Source organism: Prunus mume, linkage group LG5 (genome assembly GCF_029339155.1).
Source record: "Prunus mume cultivar Tortuosa linkage group LG5, ASM2933915v1, whole genome shotgun sequence".
NCBI lineage: Eukaryota > Viridiplantae > Streptophyta > Magnoliopsida > Rosales > Rosaceae > Prunus > Prunus mume.
The window spans coordinates 17,600,983-17,623,772 of NC_142702.1; the positions used below are offsets into that span (position 1 = coordinate 17,600,983).

A 22,790-nucleotide genomic window follows, 5' to 3' on the forward strand; every position below is an offset into this window, starting at 1 on the left:
CTTGTGTTTGGTGAGTAGTATTCGATAAATCTTCCATGTTGAGGGATTAAGAGGGATTATTTACAAGTTTTATTTATGAGAGTAATTTATCTTTTGCCTTCAATTTGGTAAATAAACAAAAATTTCATTTCTTCCAAGCATCTCAAAAGGAAGAGGCAAAAGAATAGGCAAACTTCATTTGCGTTACTCCGGAGGAAAAAGCTTTCAATATTGCCTACTTCAAAGTGAATATATACATATTGGATCCTACTTTATTTTTATAATAAAATATCATATACATTCTCTTATTTACTTTCTATAAAATATAATAATAAATACAAAAGATAAAGTAAATAATATAATAATAGTTTATACACTTGCCCAGTCCCTTGAGCGGCCAACTTTTTTCATGAGGTAAATAATTAGGCAACAAGCAGACAACATGCCACTTACATGCTTTAAATGTAAGGACTATCCAATCGAATCCAATATTAGTGAATGCATAAAGTCCTATTGTATTATTTTTCTCTTTTATTTGGGAAAACAAAGAAAGAGTCATTAAGAAAGGACAACAACTTGTCACTGTCGCCACCAATTAGCTTTGTTTACCTTGAAACAAGCGAAATACCGCAGCATGCTCCCTTGACTCACTCGATCTTAGTGTATCCTTTTAGAAAAAAGGTATCTTCAGTTCACGTGCTTGCTTTTTAAGTTCATGTATTCAGACAATACCGGAAATAAAACCTTACATGTAAAATCTACTCTCAGAGAGTTTGTTTCTTCACCACACTTCAGCCATGGCACTTGTGAGAGCAGCTCAGCAAACCTCCTCTTCTAATGCTCGTCGACTTTGTCTTTATCACGTGTTCCTGAGTTTCAGAGGCGAAGACACTCGCAAGACTTTCACTGACCACCTCTACACAGCCTTGGTCAACTCCCGATTTCACACTTTCCGAGACGACGATGAGCTTGAGAGAGGAGAAGAGATTAAGCCCGAACTGGAGAAAGCAATCAAAAACTCTCGAAGTTCTGTTATTGTGTTTTCGAAAGACTATGCGTCATCCAGATGGTGCCTCGACGAGCTTGTGGTGATCCTTGAACACAAGAGGACCTCAGATGACCATGTCGTTTTACCTGTTTTCTACGACGTGGATCCATCCCATGTAAGGAAGCAGACAGGAAGTCTTGCAAAGGCATTTGCTAGACACGAAAAAACTCAACCGCTGGAGAAGGTGAAGGAATGGAGGGATGCACTTGCAAAGGTTGCAGATCTGGCAGGGATGGTCTTGCAAAATCAAGCTCATGGGTAATTTCGTTCCTACTATACTAAAAATAGGTGTTTTCAAATCTCAAGCGATCTCCACAAATTTTTATTTATTAATTAGATGTTTTATCGATGGTAATGAGTTTTCGCTTTTCTGCAATTAATTGTTTTAAATGTCACCCTTTTTAAGCGAGTGTTCTTTTACTTGCTATCTAAGTTGCTTGATCTAAGTTTTTAAGGGTTTGTGTTTATGTTTAGTTGAGCTTTAGCTTCAGAAGTTTACCCCTCATCTAGAGCAGGATAGATCTTCAGTTAGCTTTTACGGGAGAGGATCCACTGTCCCCAAATTTGGAATTTGGTATCCCTCTATTCTCTATTTGCTTGACACGTATCCATTAACTTAACTCTAAATCTAACAGTGTTAACTTTGAATAAAGGAAAAAACACTCAAATCCAACAGCCACCCTGCCTACCTAAGTGTCGACAGCTACCCCCTCAACCAATCGGCCACAATAACATCATCTCCTTGATTTGATTTAAAAAATTTAAGAAAAGCTCTTTCTATTTTATTTGGTCTTCGCTCCAGGTAATGAGATTTTTATGCATGTTGATCGTCTCACCTTGATTTGAGTTCCATTAATCTCATTTCACCAAAGAAACTTAATTCACTTGGAGAGAGGATGTATTGCAGGTGGTGAAGATGACATGGGATCTAAAACCGATGAGATGATCTGATTCAATTGAAATCCACTCATATGATTTCAGGTTGTTTCATTAGACATGCCACTAAACTTAACTCTTTATGTTTCCCACAAATTTTCAGTTTGAAATTGATACTTTGGTGAGAAGGGTAAAATTAAACTTAAACCAAGTTACACATAGATCAGACAACAAAGTAATCCTAGCAAAGGTATGGCTAGACAATAACAAGTCATAGATGTAAGAACACACAACACCATACATATCAATTCATCAGTCAATTCACAAACCCCTGCAAGCCTAGCAAATGACTAAGTGACAACCTAAGAACTTATAAGGACTCGTCAATCTAGGCATCCTTTGTTCTAGAAACAACTAGGGTAAAAAGTGTGTGAACATCCATCAACATATCAGAGATAGTAAACAAAGTATGACAAGTTATGAAATCACAAGCATTACACCAAAAAACATGTTCACTTAGAAACCCACCATTGGAAAAAACTAGGAGTTGTTGCTCTGATCAAGCAATCCACTAAGTCTAGAAGATTGTTATAGAATAGATAATCAGAAGCTTAAGCAAACCTAGATCTAGTTAGGAAATGAGCACTACCTCAATGTGCAACATTCTTCTCCAACATGTTCTTCATGGAAATGACAGCTAGTCCATCAGCTTCTTTGCCTTATGGCAGTGCAACTCAGTTCAAGATAGAATCAATGAATGAACTATAGATTTTGAAAAAGAAAAATGTCAATTTCTTCAAGAAACCATCCTCTTAAAGAAATCAATAAAGAATATGGTCTAGCTAGAATGATATGGTGTAACCTATACTCTAGATGGAGATTTCAAAAGACCAAAGAAAATTTTGAAAATCTTATTTTTGGAAAAATACAGACCTTACACAGTGAGAGAAGCAGAGAAGAAGAAGCTCTCAAATTCCTCTGTAGCAAAAGTGCCGGCTACTCAATGCCAAAGCTCCTTTTTTAGCCCAAAAAACTAGGTCATATATAAATGCAGTTGGCGGCTAATGATTGGAGCAATAAGACAAAATTCGTTAAACAGAAAACCTATAGCTAGCCAAGTATGAGTCTCACGTGAGAATTTTAAATGAGTTTACAGTAACATGTATGGTCATCATGTTGACGACATGTCTCAATATATATGCAACGCATGATTTTACCTTTGAGTTTGATTAGCATTGAGGCTTGATTTTTCTCAGACATAGTAGCCTTCATCAACCTAGTCTATAGACTAAACTGGAGCTTAATGGTTTTACTTTTGCAAATACAATGTTGTTCAAGGAAGCCAAAAAACGAAGTAGCAAAAAAGCTAACCTAACACAGTCATAGCAACTTTGAAGCGATTTATGAGCGATAGGGTTGGGGTGGTTGTCTTGCCTTAAGTTGTTGGCGTGTCTTGGCAGCAGTGTTGTTTAATTTTTAGTTTTCATTTTAGTTTTAAATTAGAGTTAACGCTGTTAGATTTGAAATCAAGTAAAAGGACATGTACAAAGCAAATAAAGAAGCGACATTTGAGGACATCAAATTTCGGGACAGTGGATCCCCGCCCAGCTTTTACACCTAGTCAGTTGATCCCATTCACAACTATAGTGCACACACTACCGGATAAAATTTGGTAGATTCTGTACTATATTTAAATTTGTTCTTTCATGCACGTATAACTTTCTGATCTTATTTCCATGGTATTTTATAATTCTACTGTATAAAAATTACATGTGTTTGAATTCTCTTTCATTTTGACTGCAATCTTTAGGTACGAGGCAAAGTTTATCAAGAAAATAGTTAAGGTAATCGGAGAAAAACTGAGTCGCACACCCTTAAATGTTGACCGCAACATGATTGGAATGCAATCTCGAGTGCAAAATATCAACTTATGGTTACAGCATGGATCAACTGATGATGTTGGCATACTTGTAATATATGGGATAAGTGGAATAGGGAAGACAACCATTGCAAAGCATGTTTATAACACAAACTTCCAAAATTCGAAGGAAGCAGCTTCCTTGAAAGCATCAAAGAAATTTCACGGCAACCCAATGGCTTAGTTCAAATACAAACGCAACTTCTTTCTGATATTTTGAATGGGACAGAAGTGAAAATACACGGTGTTAGTCAAGGAATAACTGAGATTGAAAAAGCCATAAGTTCTAAACGGGTTCTCCTTGTTCTCGATGATGTAGATCATGTGGACCAATTAAATGCAGTACATCTGATGAAAGATCGATTTTGTCCAGGAAGTAAAATCATCGTAACAACTAGGCATCGAGGATTGTTAGAGGCTCATCAATTTATTACTGAGGTGCATGCTGTTAAAACTTTGGATCATATAGAATCTTTGGAGCTCTTAAGTTGGCACGCTTTTGGCCAGGACCATCCGCTTGAAGATTACACAGAATATTCAAAAAAGCTAGTGGACCATTGCGGAGGACTTCCGTTAGCTCTTAAAGTTTTAGGTTCTTCTCTATTTCGGAAAAGTATATATATATGGAAAAGTGCACTGAAGAAGTTAGAAGATATTCCAAATGGTGAAATAATAAGGAAACTAAGAGTAAGCTACGATTCTTTGGAAGATGACCATGACAAAAAATTATTCCTCCACATTGCTTGTTTCTTTATTGGAAAGGACAAAGATTGCATTGTTACAATACTAGATGGATGTGATTTCCATACACTTGTCACTATTGAATATCTCATCCATAGGTGTTTGGTGACAATTGATGAATATGACAGGGTGCAGATGCATGACTTGATTCGTGGAATGGGAAGAGAAATTGTTCGTCTAGAATCAGAGAAGCTTTGCAAGCGTAGTAGAGTATGGCGTCATCAGGATTCCTTCGAAATCCTGACAAAAAAGAATGTAAAACATGTGTTTTATGTAAGCATATTTAAATTTTCTTCTTGTAAATACTTTCCAAAATAATGTTTTTCCCCTTTCTTCTATAGGGTACACGAAAAATTGAAGGTCTTGTCCTGGACATGCATATGCTTCCTACACAGAGTCTCATAAACTCAAATGAGGAAGTCATTGAAACCAACGCATTTGCAAGGATGCCAGAACTGAAACTACTCCATCTTAGTCACGTACAACTCGACGGATGTTATGCAGAATTTTGTACAGGAATAAGATGGATGTGTTGGCTAAAATTTTCTTTGGATTCTATACCCTTTGATTTTCCTTTGGGGAGCCTAATTGTTCTTGAAATGCAATGCAGTGGCTTGAGACAAATCTGTGAAGGAACAAAAGTACGTTAAACTCTTCACTTTTCAAATTCTTTCCCTTTACATTAGGATTTTCTTTTGATAACAAATTATATATCTATAACATCTAACTCCACATTGTTTTCTCCTGTACACTTTCTATCCCACAGCGTCTTCCGTTATTGAAGATCCTTGATCTCAGCCACTCTCATAGCCTTACTAATACTACTGACTTCTCATGTTGCCCCAATCTTGAGAAATTGGTTCTTGTAGATTGTGAAAGCCTGATTGGTGTCAATGAATCCATTGGAAGCCTAGAGAGACTTGTTTACTTGAGTTTGAGGAACTGCAAAAATCTTAAGATGCTTCCAAAGAATATCGTAATGCTAAAGTCACTTGAAACACTTATTGTATCTGGTTGCACAAATCTTAATCTGTTATCAATTGAGATGTTGAGGAACATGGCTCTGAAAGTCCTCGGGATAGATAGAATACCATTAGGTGAATTCTGGCCGGGAAGAAGTTTATCTATCTTGAGTTGTTTACCATCCTCTTTAGTAGACTTAAGTCTTGAGGGGTGCAGTCTTTTAGATGGTGTCTTTCCTAGGGATTTTAGTAATCTATCCTCATTGCGAAGACTAAATCTAGCGAACAATCCAATTTGTAGTCTACCAAATTGCGTAGGAGGTTTAGAGGGGCTCATTGATCTCTCTTTTTCCCGCTGTGCAAATCTCGAATCGCTTGTGGGGTTACCAAAAGTACATCATCTGGATCTGGAATGTTGTGTATCATTGAAAAAAATAACATATAAATCCTCTGGGTTCCAATATCACATTACCAGTGGCTATGACAACCACAAACTAGTTGAGTGGGAGTATAACTACAAGTTAGAACCCATTGGAAGAGTTGATGTAGACATGATCAACCTTTTGGGCTTGTGCAACTTGGAATCCATGGCGCCAATTTGGATTCGAAAACCATACAATTCTCAAATTGTTGCTGAATGGAGTCCTGTCCAGGTACCCCTCTCTCTCTCTCTCTCTCTGTCGCTCGCTCTCTCTCTCTCTCTCTCTCTCTCTCTCTCTCTCTCTCTCATGATTATAAAAGTTGACTAATTAATATTGTGATTTCCATGGCATATATTATACATTAGGGACTGTACGAGCGTGGTATATTCAGCACATTTTTTGCTGGGAATGAGGTTCCAGGCCAATTCATCCATAAAACTAAAGGGTCCTCATTATCTTTTACTGTTCCTTCACTTGATAATCACAGAATTGGAGGCTTGAAGGTCTTTAGTGTCTATACAAAATGTGCCAATGATTCTCCTTGGGCTTTACCCGGGCCAATGATTACTAGAGTCACAAATAAGAGTAAGGATATCAAGTTAATCTATGCCCCATCACACTGCGGCATTCCAGCTGAGGGAGATGACATGATATGGTTAAGCCATTGGAAGTTGGAGGAGGAGGTTCACGTAGATGTCGGCGATAAACTGGTTGTTTCTGTAATTATGGAACCTTGGCTTCAGGTAAAGGAGTTTGGCATCCAGCTCGTGAAACCGGTGCAAAGTACCCAACACCAAACCATTGGTCTTCATCTGCCAGGAGTGCCAGGAGTGCCAGGAGTACACTTGCTCTCACGCAGAAATGCATCCATGCAAGATCCGATTTGGTTCAGTAAGATCCTTGGGGACTCTGATGAAGAAGATACGACAGGTATCTTGTTTGTTGACGCATTTGATCATTTTACTCCACCATTCATTGTTCACAGGTTAGTCCATAATCATTTCAATTCCTCTAATTTCTTTTCTATGTTTTCCAGACAAAGAAGAAGAGAAACAGGATGAGCAAACAATTGCAGCAGCCATGACAGCCGGAAATATTAACTCCAGAGGCCTCCTCCGTGGCTGGAAAGTGCTCATCACCGCCGCTTGCTTCTTTCTCACACTTCTCATATCACTCGCTCTTCTTTACTCTCTCACAGAAAGAAGGGACAGTCTAAAAGCTGTGGATGGATGAAGTTTTCCTACTTGATCACAGCCCGGTTGAGTTGTTTTCAGCCAATGTATTCAGTCGATTTTTCCATTTTACATGTTGTAATAATCGACTCTTATATCGAACATGGGAACCATGAGAGCGACACTTTTGAGCATCTGCTGTGGTTAATTTTTCCAAATTCTTATTCAAATCCTTTCTATTATTTCTTTAACTTTTTGGACCTTCCAATCATTGTTGATTGTAATATTTTCTAAACGCTATTCAAGTTCATGCCGACCCCAACACGACACCCACACCGCATCTCGCTGTCATAACCATCATTTAACTAAAGCTGAATTTTGCTTTGAATAGTAAGATCGAGAAGAAGACGAATTTGCAATGATGCATCAAGTTTGCTTTTCTTTTTTTTTCTTTTTTTGTTTTTTTTTCTCCAATGGATTGTCCCTTATATGATAATCTAACTTTGATCATTAAAATTTAAAGAACCTGAAGACCCCCCGATTTTTTATTTTTTATTTTTAAAAAAATTGCTTTTCAATATATATATATATATATATATTATATATTTTGTGTAGTCCATGCGGTGTGCCATGTCAATAATCTAATAGATTTTTTGCAAAATCAAATGGTAAGGGCCAAATTGATGTTGGGTGTTAATTTGAAGGACTATCATGATAGAAAAAAGAAACCTTATGGACTAAAGGTGATAATTTTGTAAATCTTAAACAACATTTTTGAAAATAACCCAAAAAGATAGAGAATATTCAAAGCCCATTGTCTTTATATTATCCATCTTTGTGATGGTACTAGAAACACCAAATTACAGTACAATAGTGAATGTACTTCATTCACGCTAGATAGAGACACCAAATGATTGACACTTCTAAAATGACCATATATCTTCATAAAAGACAGAATCTTCCAAGTCTTATTGTATTTTTCTCTTTTATTTGGGAAAACAAAGAAAGTGAACAACTAGTCGTTGGAAAGTGAACGTTAGTCATTAACAAAGGACAATAACTTGTCAGTGTCGCTAATTGTTTACCTTAAAACCAGCGAAAAACCTCTACTCACTCGAAACAGTCATCTTGATTTCGCGTGCTTTTACCAAAAATAATTTATTTGTAAGTGCATTTGTATTTTCGAAAGCAATCAAACACTCACGAACTACTGATATTGTATTTTCGAAAGACTACGCTTCGTCCGCATGTGGTGGCTTGACGAGCTCGTCATGATCCTTGAACGCAAGAGGAAGATCTCAGCTAGCCATGTCGTTTTGCCTGTCTTCTACGATGTGGATCCATCCCATGTCAGGAAGCAGACAGGAAGTCTTGCAAAGGCATTTGCTAGACACCAAAAAACTCAACCGCTGAAGAAGGTGAAGGCATGGAGGGAGGGACTTGCAGAGGTTGCAGATCTGACAGGGATGGTCTTGCAAAATCAAGCTCATGGGTAATTTCATTCCTACTTTTTTTTTAATTATAAATAATAATAATTTCATTAACTGTTTGGGTCTAAATTCTACACGCCAGCCCAATTAGTTATTGGCCCATAATAATAAAGGGCGGTTATCTAGTGAGAACACCTATATGAGAACATTACATGAGAATACCGTTGGATCTAATCTAACGGTTGCATGAAAGGCAATTGTAAGTGTAAGTGTTGTATTAGAATAAGGCCTTCTTCTCTCTCCTCCTTCCAAAACGTCTAGTCGAAAGCAGACGTCCCCTCCAATCCAGTTATTCGGTTTGTTCAATTAGGAGACCAATTTTTTTGTTAGCTTTGATTGAGGAAGAGCAATAACACTGAAGAGAGAGCACTCATGTTATTCCTTATTTGATTTGAGGAAGAACACAGGAGTATAACCCTCATTTTTCATTCAGGCGAAACAAAGTGTTCGTCTATTTTATATTATCATCTTCGTGGTTCAGTCTTTTTAGTCGGAACATTCGTCAATCCTTGAGTAATGTCGAAATTGGCATTGAGTTGGAAATTGGTGACCGCGACCGTTGTGGTTATGTTGTCTTGGTTTTGTAATAGAGATGTGAAAATATCTGCATATGAGAAGAAAGAAGAAAAAACACCTATGCAGCCAAGCCAACAAAAGAAAAATACCCTTTCTGAAGACATCGATGAAAAACCAAGAACCAGTGAAGAGAGAAGTTCTGCCACCATCAGTGTATATCTTAGTGTATTACCATAGTTGTACTAGTTTTTTAAACACTACTTCACCTACATAACATGTTATTGATGTATCTTTTATAACTTCAACTTTCACATGTATGCAAATAATATTGTGTTTCCTATATATTTTTACAATTTTTATATATATACATTAAATAGTTTTAACAGTCGCGTCATCGTGCGGGCACCTATGCTAATTACTTGTAGACAATAATCCAAAACTATGCCCTCACTAAACAAACCTATAGTTTGAGAGACCCCCAACAAAACCACCAATCAAGGTTGTTTCTCTTTTTGTTGTTGCTCGGAATCAGATTTCATTAATAGAAAGCCAATGATAATTACATCATAGTGAAACTCAAAAAAAATGGATCCGAACAACTGTAACAGTAAAAGCCATTTATTATTGGACTAAACCTCGTTGGCTAATATGCCTAAACACAAACACCTTTTTTTGTTATTATTATTATTTTATTTTTTTTGTGAGAACACGTTGAAAATTTTGACGTAGGAAAAAACTCTTTCAAAAAAGAAAACATAGAACATCAATTGAATAATAATTAAACTTACAATTAATTCCTTTCAAATTGCATAGTAAGATAAATTCAAATTATTAGCTATGAGGCATGGCAATATTCATGATTGGAATATAAATATTTATTGTAAAATTAAAAATTGAATTAAAAAAGATTCAAAGCATTTATTATTCTAAATTAGAGAGTATAATTGGAGTTGAAATTGTACAGAGAGCTCCTAAGATAGCTTTTCTGTAACTGATGGTAAAACTCACGTACTTATTTGGATTAAGTTAACCAACCCAATTTATTCAGTCGAATTTTCCATTTTACATCATGAGAGCGACACTTTTGAGCATCTGTGTAGGGTTTGTTATATTAAATTGTAAAAGGAGTCCACCACTTGTTGAGCACTGCTATGGTTGATTGTTACCAATTCTTATTCAAAATCATTCTTTTAGTTCTTTCTTATTTCTTAACTTTGTTTATGTTATAAAATTCGGAAAATTTAGAGGAAGAGAAAAACCATAGAATTGCTCTTCTAAAGCTTCATCTATTCATCTCCATTGAGTGCCTATTTATAGGCATTTGGAATACAATATAGTGAGTTATTGGGAGGGTGAGTCGTATGGTAGGTATACTATGGTGGGCATCCATGATTCATTACATATAGTTTACAATGGTTTACTTCTTTACTTTTTGGACCTTCGAATCATTGTTGTTTGTAATTTTCTAAATGCTATTCAAGCTCACGCCACCAGAGCTCCTCTAAGTGTTCCAGTCGGCGGAGCTACTCTAGGATGAATTTTCAACAGGCTTCGACTCCAGACACCACCCATACCCTATCTCTCTGTCATAACCATGATATTAACTAAAGCTGAATTTTGGTTTGAATATAGTTAGATCCAGAAGACGAATTTGCAATGATGCATCAAGTTTGCTTTTTCTTTTTTCCAGTGGATTGTCCCTTACATGATAATCTAACTTTGATAATTAGAATTTAAAGAACAAGAAGCAACCCCCCCCTTTTTTTTTTAAATGGCTTTTCAATATATATATATATTCAGTCCATGCGGTGGTGGTGTGCCATTGTTAGTGTTTTGTGAAGAATAGTGAAGATAGCAAAGAGAATACAGAGAGAATCAAATCGTGTGTGTATTTTCCATTTCACAGCTCTTACAAAATGAGCAAGCTCTCTGTGAGCTATATGTCCGTTAGAATGAATAGCTGGATACAATTACATCACTTTGTATCTCAGCCCTTCATCTATAACTGCTTAATAAAAACGTTACACGTGGCTTATAAGCCTTTTACTACTAAAGCCTAACACCTGTCATTTTTATTGACTAAGTGAATACACCATTAGCTAACCAGGCTTAATTCCATTTCCTATCAGCTCACTACTTACATTTCAACACTCCCCTTTAAGTTGTGAGCTGATTTCACACCAAGCTTCTCTCTAAGATAGCTGAACCGATCCTTGGCCAAAGCCTTTGTAAAGATATCTGCTAGCTGCTCATTCGTAGGACAATAGATCAAATCCACAATTCCTTCTTGCAAAGCATCTTTAATAAAATGGTACCTTGATCAATGTGTTTGGTTTTCTGGTGAAACACAAGGTTCTTTGTAACGACCCGGTCCTAAATAAATTGGTGAATATTAATTTATTCATATAAAAGGACCATTTTGCCCCTAGAATACTTTATTAGGTTTAAAGTTGACTTTTTGACCGGGAAGGAATTTGGGAATCGACTGTATCGTTGCGTAGAGCACAGTGAGATGAGTCCGTAGACACGTAGTGGGCTCGAATCGGAGCTGTAACAAGAGAGATACAATCAAAATACCCTCAGTGGCATAATTGTAAATATTTCGAAATGGGATTTTTTATAAAAGTCAGAAATGCCCTCAGCTCTATCTCTATCTCTCTCTCTCTCTCTCTCTCTCTCCCGATTCCGTCTCTTTCTCTCTCTTCGATTCACGTAGTCCGCCATAGTAGGACGTGAGACGATCACGCGTTCGAACCGGCTCAAGCGTCACGGTCATGTCGCACCCATTTCCTGTTGAAACCTTGAATCCCGGCGGTTTCATTGGTTTGAACCGGGTTTTACCTATCGTTGCGCCGCCGCCTCCACTTTGCCCAAATTCGGTGAAACAGTATGGTTTCGCACCTATTTTCTGAGATCTAGCTGCCTGTTATGTAGGATTGGATTGATTTCTAGTCTAGGATCACGATTTTGAAACCTAGGTTTTGGACGGATTTCGGGTTGAAATTCCGGCCACTTGCCATTCGAATTAGACGTTGCCACAGTTGAATAAGTTGCTTAACTCATCGAGTTGTAGCTGTAGCTGGAAGGGTGGCTCTCAATTTGGAAGTTTTCCGGTAATGCAAAATCGCTTTGGACACCTACGCGCTGCTGGTGCGTGTGGCGGCGTGTGGGCATTGTAGAAAGAGGGCATTGTGTCCCAATGTAATCTCCTGGTCTTCATGAGCGTGGGGGTTCTTTCGGATCCCAATTCAGTTGACATTTGAACCCCGAACGGATTACACATATTGTGGGTTAGTTGGGTTCAATAGGTTCGGACCGTTGGATTGACTCCAATATAATATATGTCGATCTAGGTATTCATAGGATCGTGTAGAATTCGACGGATCGTAAAACGGAGTCCCGGATACTCCGGAAATGCCAACCCTAGGGTTAGGGTTTTAATAACCGTCCGATCATGAGCGATCCGACCGTCCGATCTGGACCAAACTTGTAGGACATGTGCCCTAGACCTTGTAGAACTCATAGGAACTATCGGATTGGAATGTGGAGGTCGTGGGCCCCGCGGGTACGTTTGACCCAGGGTTGGGTAGTTTGACCCTGGGTTGGCCGTGAGACTTCCTAGGTAGTGTTACCTTCCTAGGAAGATTAGAATGTCCGTAGAGACAGGTCTTGATCGTTAGTTGAATAATTGTGGATATTTTGGGTTTAGGATTTTAAACGATGACTTTAAATGGGGGATTTTATCGTATGCTATATTGGTTAAGGTTGGTACAATAGTAGAATTTTTATATATATATATATATATATATTTATGTGGATATAAAAAGAGTATAAAAAGAGTTTTAGAATGTTAGTTTGAAGTGCTATACGCACTACCCTATGTACCTCCTCGGATATTGATTACCTTGTATAAGTACCGTCCTATGCTTGTGAGGTCGCACATGTCGTAGGAGTAGCCGGCGTATTGATAGACCCCATACGTGGCTGTGGATGTCCCCGTCGTATGGGGAGATATGTGATACTTGTGAGGTCGCATGTGTCGTAGAAGTAGCCGGCGTGTTGCCGGACCCCATATGCGGCGTTGGTAGTAGTACCGGGATATGGGGAGCTATTGTGATATTGTATTGAGATCGCACGTCTCGTAGGAGTAGTCGGCGTGTTGGACCCCATATGCGGCGTTGGTAGTAGTACCAGCATATGGGGAGCTATTGTGATATTGTATTGAGGTCGCACGTGTCGTATGAGTAGCCGGCGTGTTGACAGACCCCATATGCGGCGTTGGTAGTAGTACCGGCATTTGGGGAGCTATTGTGATATTGTGTTGAGGTCGTACGTGTCGTAGGAGTAGCCGGCGTGTTAACAGACCCCATATGCTGCGTTGTAGTAGTACCGGCATATGGGGAGTTATGGTGATATGATGATGAGGTCCCACATATCGTAGGATTATCTGGCGTGCGGACATGCCCCATACATGACTTTGGATGTTCCGACGTATAGGGAGATTTTGTGGGTATTTGGGAGATAAATTAAGGTTTGTGATTGGTGAGTTGTGATCCCTTAGTAAAGGGTTTTAGTGAAAGAGCTACGTGTGGCTTGATCCCTTAGTAGGGTACGTAGGCAGCCTGGGATAGCGCCTAGGTGCACCCGTGGGTTAGGTTTAGTTAGGCACCTTGTTGAGCAGTGCTGACCTTGTCTTTGGTTCTGAAACGAGGTTGAAACGAGGTTTGTCCGTTGGACTAAGTGATTGTGGTTCAGTTAGGTTTGAAATCCTTTTTGGATTGTTACACGGTTTAGGCTGATGCCCTAAACTATTTGTGATGGTGATTGGAGGTTAAAACCTCGAGCATTGGATAGTTTGGAAAGTTAGACGTTGCGGATTGCTTTAAGCATTCTTAAGTGAGAGTGAATTTATATTTTGCAGGGTTTAAGGTATATTGTGGCTTGAGAACTTTGTTGGTAGTTGGTTCCGAAATAGTTGAAGGCCAGAGGCCGTTTAGGTGCATTACATGTTGTTACATTGTGCATGCTGCCAGTTGGGAGATAAAAAGTGTTTTATGCAGGTTGGAACTTTGGGGAATTGTTCAAATTACAAAGGAGACTCTGCCGAATTTTAGGCAGAAAGTATCGCACCCTTACTCTTTTTGAAAAAGGAGGCTACCTTTTAGGGAGTGAACCCGGCATGGGTGTGATGTAGTGGTCTCCACAGGATTCGTCTCGGGTTTCGGAAAATTCGGGGCGGGTCCTTTCATTCTTTGTAATGGCAATAGTTGAGATGTTATCATAGTGTAGTGGTGTGGCCTCTGTTTGAAATTCTCCGAAATCTTCCAAAACAAATCTCAACCAAATAGCTTGTGTTGTTGCTTGAGGCACTAATGTATTCTGCCTCTGCAGTAGAGAGTGCAACGCAATTCTGTTTAACTGAAGCCCAAGCAAACACTCCACTACCAAAAGAAAATGCATATCCAGAAGGTGCTCTTGTTATCATCCACTGAACCACTCCAATCACTGTCACAATAGCCAATTAGAACAGCCCCTTTTACCTTCACATTCTCCAGACCATAGTCAAGTGTTCCTTTCACATATCTAAGAACTCGTTTTGCTGTTCCAAGATGTTTGTTGGTGGGGCAGTGCATAAACCTTGCAAGCAAGCTAGCTGCAAACATAATATCAGGTCTTGTAGCTGTGAGATACAGCAGACTTCCAACGATCTTTCTATATTGCTCCTCATTTGTGGAGCCACTCCCATCATCCTTACTTAATTTTTCAGTTGGAACAAGAGGGATAGCCACAGGTTTACAGTCACTCAGACCGAATCTGCTCAACAGAGTTGATGCATACTTTCTTTGATGAAGAAAGATGCTCGTTGGTGTTTGAATTACTCTCATCCCCAAGAAGTGATGCAAGAGTCCCAAATCCGTCATCTCATATTTCTCCATCATATCTTGCTTGAATTCTTCTAACATTTCATGGTTGTTTCCAGTGTAGACTATGTCATCTACATAGATAGACACTATCAAGATGCTTGCTTCGCCTCTAGTCTTAACATAAAGAGTGGCTTCACTTTGACTCTTTGTGAAACCACACTCAGCAAAATAACCATCAATCTCACTATACCAAGCTCTTGGTGCCTGTTTCAAGCCATATAAAGTCTTGTGCAGCTTGTAAACCTTTCTTTCACTCCCCTTCACCACAAATCCCTCCGGTTGATCTACATACACTTTTTATTCTAGGATACCATTTAGAAAAGCTAACTTAACATCTAACTGGTACAGCTGCCAACTCTTCTGTGCAACTAGTGCAATTAGAGTTCGGATTGTGTCTAATCTAGCCACAGGTGCAAACGTTTCATTGTAGTCCACCCCTGGTTTCTGAGAGTATCCTTTAGCCACTAACTTTGCCTTATTTTTCTGAACTGAACCATCTAGATTTAACTTCGTTTTAAACACCCATTTAACTCCAACAATTGGTTTTTTCGTAGGTCTGTCAACCAGCTCCCATGTAGCATTCTTCTCTATCATGGACAACTCATCCTTCATAGCCTTTATCCATGACTCATCCTTTGCAGCTTCATCAAACTTCTCAGGTTCCATAATGCACAGATTGCATTATGCTAAAATATCATCCAACTTTCTCCATTTCAATGGAGTGTGATCAAATTTTTGAGTGTCTTGTACCCTGCTGCTTATTTTACTTGATTCTCCTTGTGAACCCCTTTCTCCTGACATGAAACCATGATTCTGATTTCCTACACGTGTTTCAAATGGTGTTGCTTCAGAATTCCTAGGCTGCTCTTCATAGTTCATCACTTGCACTTGATTCTCAGCCACTTCTTTCCAATTCCAGGTTGCTCTTTCATCAAACACAACATCCCTTGACAATAAGAGCTTCCTAGTGATAGGGTCAAAGACTCTATAACCCTTTTCACAAGTAGCATAACCAACAAACACTCCCTTTGTGCTCTTGGCATCCAATTTATGTCTCCCTTCAGCTGGTTTATGTACAAAGCAGACGCTGCCAAACATTTTTAAATGAGCAACACCTGGTTTCCTTGTACTATACGCTTCAAAAGGAGTTTTGTTTCTGAGTGCCTTGGTAGGACATCTATTCAATAGGTACATGGCAGTATGTACAGCCTCTGCCCACAGATAGTAGGGTAGCTCCTTCTCATGTAACATAGCCTTTGCCATTTCTACCACCGTCCTATTCTTTCTTTCTACCACTCCATTTTGTTGTGGAGTATATGCCATAGAAAACTGCCTTTGAATACCTGCCTCTTCACACAGCCTATCGAATTCACTGGATGTGAACTCTCATCCTTTATCACTTCTTACACATTTCACTTTAAAACCACTCTGCAGCTTTACCATAGACTTAAACTTTCTAAAGCAGTTTAGTGTATCGGACTTGTATCTAAGAAAATAGACCCAAATCATTCTTGTACAGTCATCTATGAGGAGCATGAAGTATTTGTTACCTGAAAGCGACTCGTTTTCCATAGGCCCACACAAGTCCATGTGTATTAACTCAAGAGGAGTACTTGCCCTCCATGCTTGGTTCTTGGGAAACCATTCTCTATGTTGTTTCCCAAACTGACAGCCTTCACAGACTCCATCTACACTTCCAGATGTATGCACATGCACCATCTCCTTTTCCTTGAGCTGGTTTAGCCCTTTTAAATGTAAATGCCCCATTCTTTTGTGCCAAATCCAGGTAGAGTGAGTCACACCAGCTCTTAATGCAACATAGGTATTTGAAGACAAAGTCAATGGATATCATCTATTCTTTCTCATTTCCACCTTCATGATAAGATTCTCCAGTGAAGCATCATAAAAAATACTGCACATATTGCTTCCAAACACCAAATGGTAACCATGTTCATCCATTTGTCCCACACTCAACAGATTTTCTTTCAATCCGGGCAAATACATGACTTCTCTGATATATTTTGTACCAGTGCTTGTGTTAAGCACCAAAGTGCCCATACCAGTTATGTGTATAAGTTCCCCTGTTGGCATCTGCGTGACTTTGCCTGTCACATTTGTGTTCATATCAATTAGCAGCTCCTTATTCCCCGTCATATGATTGCTGCAACCACTATCCACATACCATTCTTCATTTGCCCTATTTTATGAAATTGCACAGTTTGCATAGAACAGGTTTCCTCCTACTTCCACTTGGCTTGCATTATTGGCTTTCTGCACACCTTTGTTTGTTGTGCACTCCCTGGCCAAATGCCCAAATCTTTCACACTTGTAGCACTTAGGCTATCCCTTATTCCTACATTCTCCAAAATGGAACTTATAGCAAACTTTGCATTGAGGTTTCACACCTTCTTGATGCACAAGTTTTGAGCCATTTGAAATCATGCAGACCTGGCCTGCTGTGGCTTAGATCCGTAATCCATGACTTGTTTTAGATCGCCAATGTTTCGGGACTTAGCAGAACTAGAGTGAGTACTATTCTTGTTATGATGTTTTTCATTTACTGAGAAAAAGGCAAATGCCTTCTCAACCGAGTCCACGTTATGCATCTCAAAACATTGCTCTTGGCTCTTCAATATTGCAATAACCTCCTGCAATTCAATAGTCTCCAAGCTCTTTGTATTCTCAATCACCAAGCATATAGGATCATACATTTTACTGAGACTAATTAACACTTTCTGAACCAGCCTTTCATTAGATAATACTTCTCCAAATGTTTTCATTTGATTTATCAATTCATTCAATCGAGTGAGATATGCAGTTAAAGGTTCATTCTCACGCATTCTCATGTATTCAAACTCTCTTATGAGATTCTGAAGTTTCACTGACCTGACTTGATCACCACCGTGATATTCACCATAAAGCAAATTCCACGTCATCTTGGCTGAGTCAGCGTTGGCAATCCGAGGGAAGATGCGGTCGAAACGTGTTTTGGATAATGCCCAAAGCCTTCGCGTCCTCATGAGCACAACGATCATCTCTGCATCAGTTCTTCTTCTTATGCCTCTTCAGCTATTTTCTTCTTCTTCAATCAGGAGTTGGAATCCCCTTTTCTACCAGACTCCATAGCCCAAGCGATTTGAAAATCGTTGTCATCTTAATCCTCCAGAACTCGTAGTTCTCACCATAGAAAATTGGAGTCCTCACCTCCGAGCCTCCAGACCTAGACATCTTTTGGTCCGAATCAATTTATCTATCTTCTCAGATGCTAACGTCTGCAACCTTCACAGAGCTTCACGTGAGCCTCGATTGAGCTCAGTGACTTCGTAGATTACGCCCAGATCTAAATGATCTAACCTGGCTTTGATGCCATGTTAGTGTTTTGTGAAGAATAGTGAAGATAGCAAAGAGAATACAGAGAGAATCAAATCGTGTGTGTATTTTCCATTTCACAGCTCTTACAAAATGAGCAAGCTCTCTGTGAGCTATATGTCCGTTAGAATGAATAGCTAGATACAATTACATCACTTTGTATCTCAGCCCTTCATCTATAACTGCTTAATAAAAACGTTACACGTGGCTTATAAGCCTTTTACTACTAAAGCCTAACACCTGTCATTTTTATTGACTAAGTGAATACACCATTAGCTAACCAGGCTTAATTCCATTTCCTATCAGCTCACTACTTACATTTCAACAGCCATGTCAGTAATCTAACAGATTTTTTTGTAAAATCAAATAGTAAGGCCCAAATTGATGTTGGGTGTTAATTTGGAGGACTATCATGATAGAAAGAAAAAACCTTACGGAATCGTATTCTATTTTTCTCCTTTATTTGGGAAAATAAAGAAAATGAACATTATCATGTACGTGTTTCTGAGTTTTAAAGGTGAAGGCACTCGCAACACTTTCACTAACCACCTCTACACTGCTTTGGTCAACGCCGGATTTGCATTAGCTCATAAGTTAACCAACCCAATTTATTCAGTCGATTTTTCCTTTTTACATGTAATGATCCACTCTTATTGGTTAACTTATGAGCATCTGAGTATGAGGATAGTCCATATATAACACTTCTGAGCAATATTATATTCAGTCTTTTTTATTATTATCCGTCTCCAACAGTGACGCTGTGATGGTAGAGACACCAAATTACTGACAGTACATGTGTGCTTGCTAGATAGAGACACCAAATTATTGTCAGTTTTAAAATGGCCATATTTTTATGAAAGACAGAATCTTATGTTTTTTATTTGAGAGTTTTGTTTTTTTGGTGGGTGTCTGAGGCAAACCCAATTGACGACAGAATATTATGTTTGGTGAGTAGTATTCGATAAATCTATTGAAGGAGAAAAATGAAGGTGCGGTGAATAATCTTCCATGTTTAGGGATTAAGTGGAATTACTTACAAGTTTTATTTATAAGTAATTTATCTTCTGCCTTCAATTTAGTTATATATATATAATTTATTTTCTTCCAAGCATCTCAAAAGAAAGAGACAAAAAAGTAGGCAAACTTCATTTGCGTTGCCACATCAACATTTTCATGCTCCGAAAGAAGAGGCAAACGGGTAAGTAAAATATATATACTTTCAATATTGCCTACTTTAAACACTACACAAAAGAGTCTTTTTATGACACATATTTAATGACACATTGAAAATACACGTCATGAAATGTTATTATTTATGACGTGTTTTTAAAATGCGTCATAGATGTGAGTTTATGACACCGTTATCATGACACTCGCTGGACGCGTCATTAAAATCTTTTTCAATGATGCGGGATGTGTGTCATTGATTCTAGTACATTTAGACGACGTGTATCATGCGTCATTAAGATTTTTTTATCTACCGTTTGTTGTGAATTTAACGACGTCCTCAACACATCATGAAACCGTTATATGACGACGCAGGATTTGCGTCATAGATGTACCCCAAATTTTTTCCTGATTTAACGACATCCTTAACACGTCATGAAAAGCTTATATGACGTACGACACGGATCTACGTCATAGATGCACCCCAAATTTGTTCTTAATTTAATGACGCTCATCAACACGTCATGAAACAGTTATTCAACGACGCGGGATCTGCATCATAGATGTACCCCAAATTTTTTCTTAATTTAACGACGTCCTCAACATGTCATGAAATAGTTAGTGAAACAGTTATACGACGACGCAGGATCTGCGTCATAGATGTACCCCAAATTTGTTCTTAATTTAACGACATCATCTACACATCACGGGCGGAAATATTTTCAATAACCTTAACATGACGTGTTTTCTGCGCCATAAAATCTTTAGCACTTTAACGACGTAGCATATGCGTCATAGATTTGTAATTTTTTCCCCCAAAATTTTTCGCGTGCCGCCCTTTTTGTCACCAAATTTAAGTTTGGTGCGTCTTTTTTTGGGGGTCAAATTCTCTTCCCCATTACAGAAGCCTCATATTCTATCTCCAATCTCTAATTTATTCTTTAATCCCAAATGCTCTCTCAGATCTCTTCCTTCTCAGACTTTGCAAATTTCTCTCTCTCTCTCTCTCTCTCTCATCAAATCCCATCGAAACCCTCCCTCTCTTTCTCTGGCTTCTTCTCTGTCTCCCTCTCTTACAATCTATGGCTTTTCTCTCACTGGAACGTTAAAGAGCTTCAACTCCTCATCTGCTAGAAGCAATTTCTCGAGGCCAATTGCTTCGAAGGTGAAGGCTGAGTGACAGTTCCCAAGGTGCGATTTTGTAAAGCCCTAACCTCCATGCTTGAAATAAAGTTTTGGTATCAGTTTAGGATTGTTTTGAATTCTAGATGTCTGTAGCTTTCTTTAATTGTGGATTCTATGTGAATGTTTGTTTTTATTTGGATTCTATATGCATGTGATTTTATTTGATTGAATCCAAGATCCTACTTGCATTTCTGATTTTATTTGATTGAATTTGGGTTCTAGCTGTGCGTTAGTATTTAGAATTTTTATTTTTGTTTAATTTTCAGAGAGTAATTACTATTTTGTGTCAAAAACCCATATGCCACGCCTGTAAATGCAGCTCCGAAATGTGTCCTGCAACATTTACCCAATGAACTAGAAAGCCATCCAAGTTTCATTTTTGCAAATAATGAAAGAAAGCAGAATATAGGCATGGTTTGGTATGCATCAGATTCTGGTACAAATGAGAAGCAACTCAGATCAACTGCATCTCTCCTAACACAGACATATTGCTTTTGTTATCTTTCTGTTTGGATAGTCAGATGCCTATGAATGTTTTGTGGATCTGACATATATATTACTGATGCAGCTATGGTTCGAAGACATCTCCAATTGAGTTATAATCTACTTTATTTTACTTTCACAATTACTTTCTATTTCTTATTGTTTCCATTTTATCTTGACACATTATACGCTTTAACCCTTGACTCTTATGCCCTGCTTACTTGCACCTCTAACTTTCTGATTAAGTCAATTGCTACTTTTATCCATCTAATAATCTTATATTGGCTTGATATATACTTTATCTTAACAAGTTGTTCACTTTAGCAATGGACAAAGAATGGGCTGAATTTGAAATATTGTTGCTTTGGAAATGTTAGGAAGTTCAAAAATTGGCAAGGGAGGCTGCTGAAATTGTGATCTTAGAGTCATAGATGAGGAAGATGTCGAATCTCTTATATCTGAGGTTGTTATAGCTGTCAATGGTAGTCAAGTATTTCATGTTCTGTTATTGACTTCAAGCGTATAATATTGTATTTCGTGTTCTGTTATTTCATGTTTTGTTCACCAAAAGCACTTAAGCCATTGCTTCCACTGTTTCTATCAGAGCTGCCGAACTTGGTATTAATCTTGCTATTGCAGATATTGTCATTCTTTATGATAGTGATATGTATTGATCGTGCACTGAGATGATACGTTTCCAGCTAAGCATTGATGGCATTATGTAGTTCTTTATCAAACCATGATTTTCATTTTCAAACAGTATCTATACTACTGAGGAGAAAGCGATTGAGAGGGCTTATAACTACTTATCGATTTTTTTTTCTAGACCATTGAAAGCACTCTTGGAGAATTCAGGGTCTGTGAAGTGTTTTGAAGCCAACTTGCTGGAAGTGAACGTGTCTCCCAAACAAATGCAGATGGTAGAAGATTGAAGGAGGATAGTCTACTATCACCCCGTACCTCTTATTCTTCAATGTCTGAATCATTTCCTCGTTGACGAGAAGAGAGATGAATGAAGTTATGTACTTAGTTAATTTAAATGTACTAATGACAATTTATTTTCATTAAATTTCTCATGATGTACTAGAATCATTTTGAGTACTAGAAATATAATTTAAAGTAATTTGCCTTTGTGTCTTTATTTTTTTTTAATATATTAATTTCTTTTTGCATAATTAAAATGATGGAATATATATATATATATATATATATATATTAAGAATTTTTATTTTTATAAAAAATTTAAAGAATTTCAACAACGTCTAAACTGTGTCATTGAAACCATTCCATGACGCTGAATAGACGTCATGTTTTGGAAATGTTTTCATGACACGATATCAAGGCGTCATTGAAACTCCATTCCATGACGTGGAGTAGATGTCGTGTTCTGAAAAAGTTTCCACAACGCGCCATTCACGTCATTAAAATCTCATTTCATGACGTGGTATAGACTTGTTTTAAAAAGTTTTCATGACGCGTTATTCGCGTCATTGAAACCCTATTCCATGACGCAGAACAGACGTCGTGTTTTGAAAAAG

The 22,790-nt window shown here is 38.1% G+C and overlaps 1 protein-coding gene, 1 long non-coding RNA gene and 1 pseudogene across 3 annotated transcripts; 2 read left to right on the forward strand and 1 right to left on the reverse strand.

The window, feature by feature from the left end:
• Positions 1 to 209: 209 nt before the first annotated feature.
• LOC103343998 (disease resistance protein RUN1-like) lies at positions 210 to 7,369 on the forward strand (annotated as a pseudogene). Its single transcript, XR_016126787.1, has 6 exons — positions 210 to 1,285; positions 3,714 to 4,817; positions 4,904 to 5,203; positions 5,329 to 6,177; positions 6,312 to 6,876; positions 6,983 to 7,369. The product of XR_016126787.1 is annotated as a disease resistance protein RUN1-like (transcript).
• Positions 7,370 to 16,896: 9,527 nt separating this feature from the next.
• On the reverse strand, positions 16,897 to 18,083 carry LOC148917173 (uncharacterized). Its single transcript, XM_089052377.1, has 2 exons — positions 17,497 to 18,083; positions 16,897 to 17,245 (listed from the first exon to the last, which is right to left on the reverse strand). The coding sequence occupies exons 1-2, from the start codon at positions 18,081 to 18,083 to the stop codon at positions 16,897 to 16,899; spliced, it is 936 nt and encodes a 311-aa protein (XP_088908503.1).
• A 2,698-nt stretch (positions 18,084 to 20,781) lies between these two features.
• Positions 20,782 to 22,375, forward strand: LOC148917174 (uncharacterized). Its single transcript, XR_016126628.1, has 2 exons — positions 20,782 to 21,715; positions 22,079 to 22,375. It is a non-coding gene; the product is annotated as an uncharacterized LOC148917174 (long non-coding RNA).
• Positions 22,376 to 22,790: the final 415 nt, after the last annotated feature.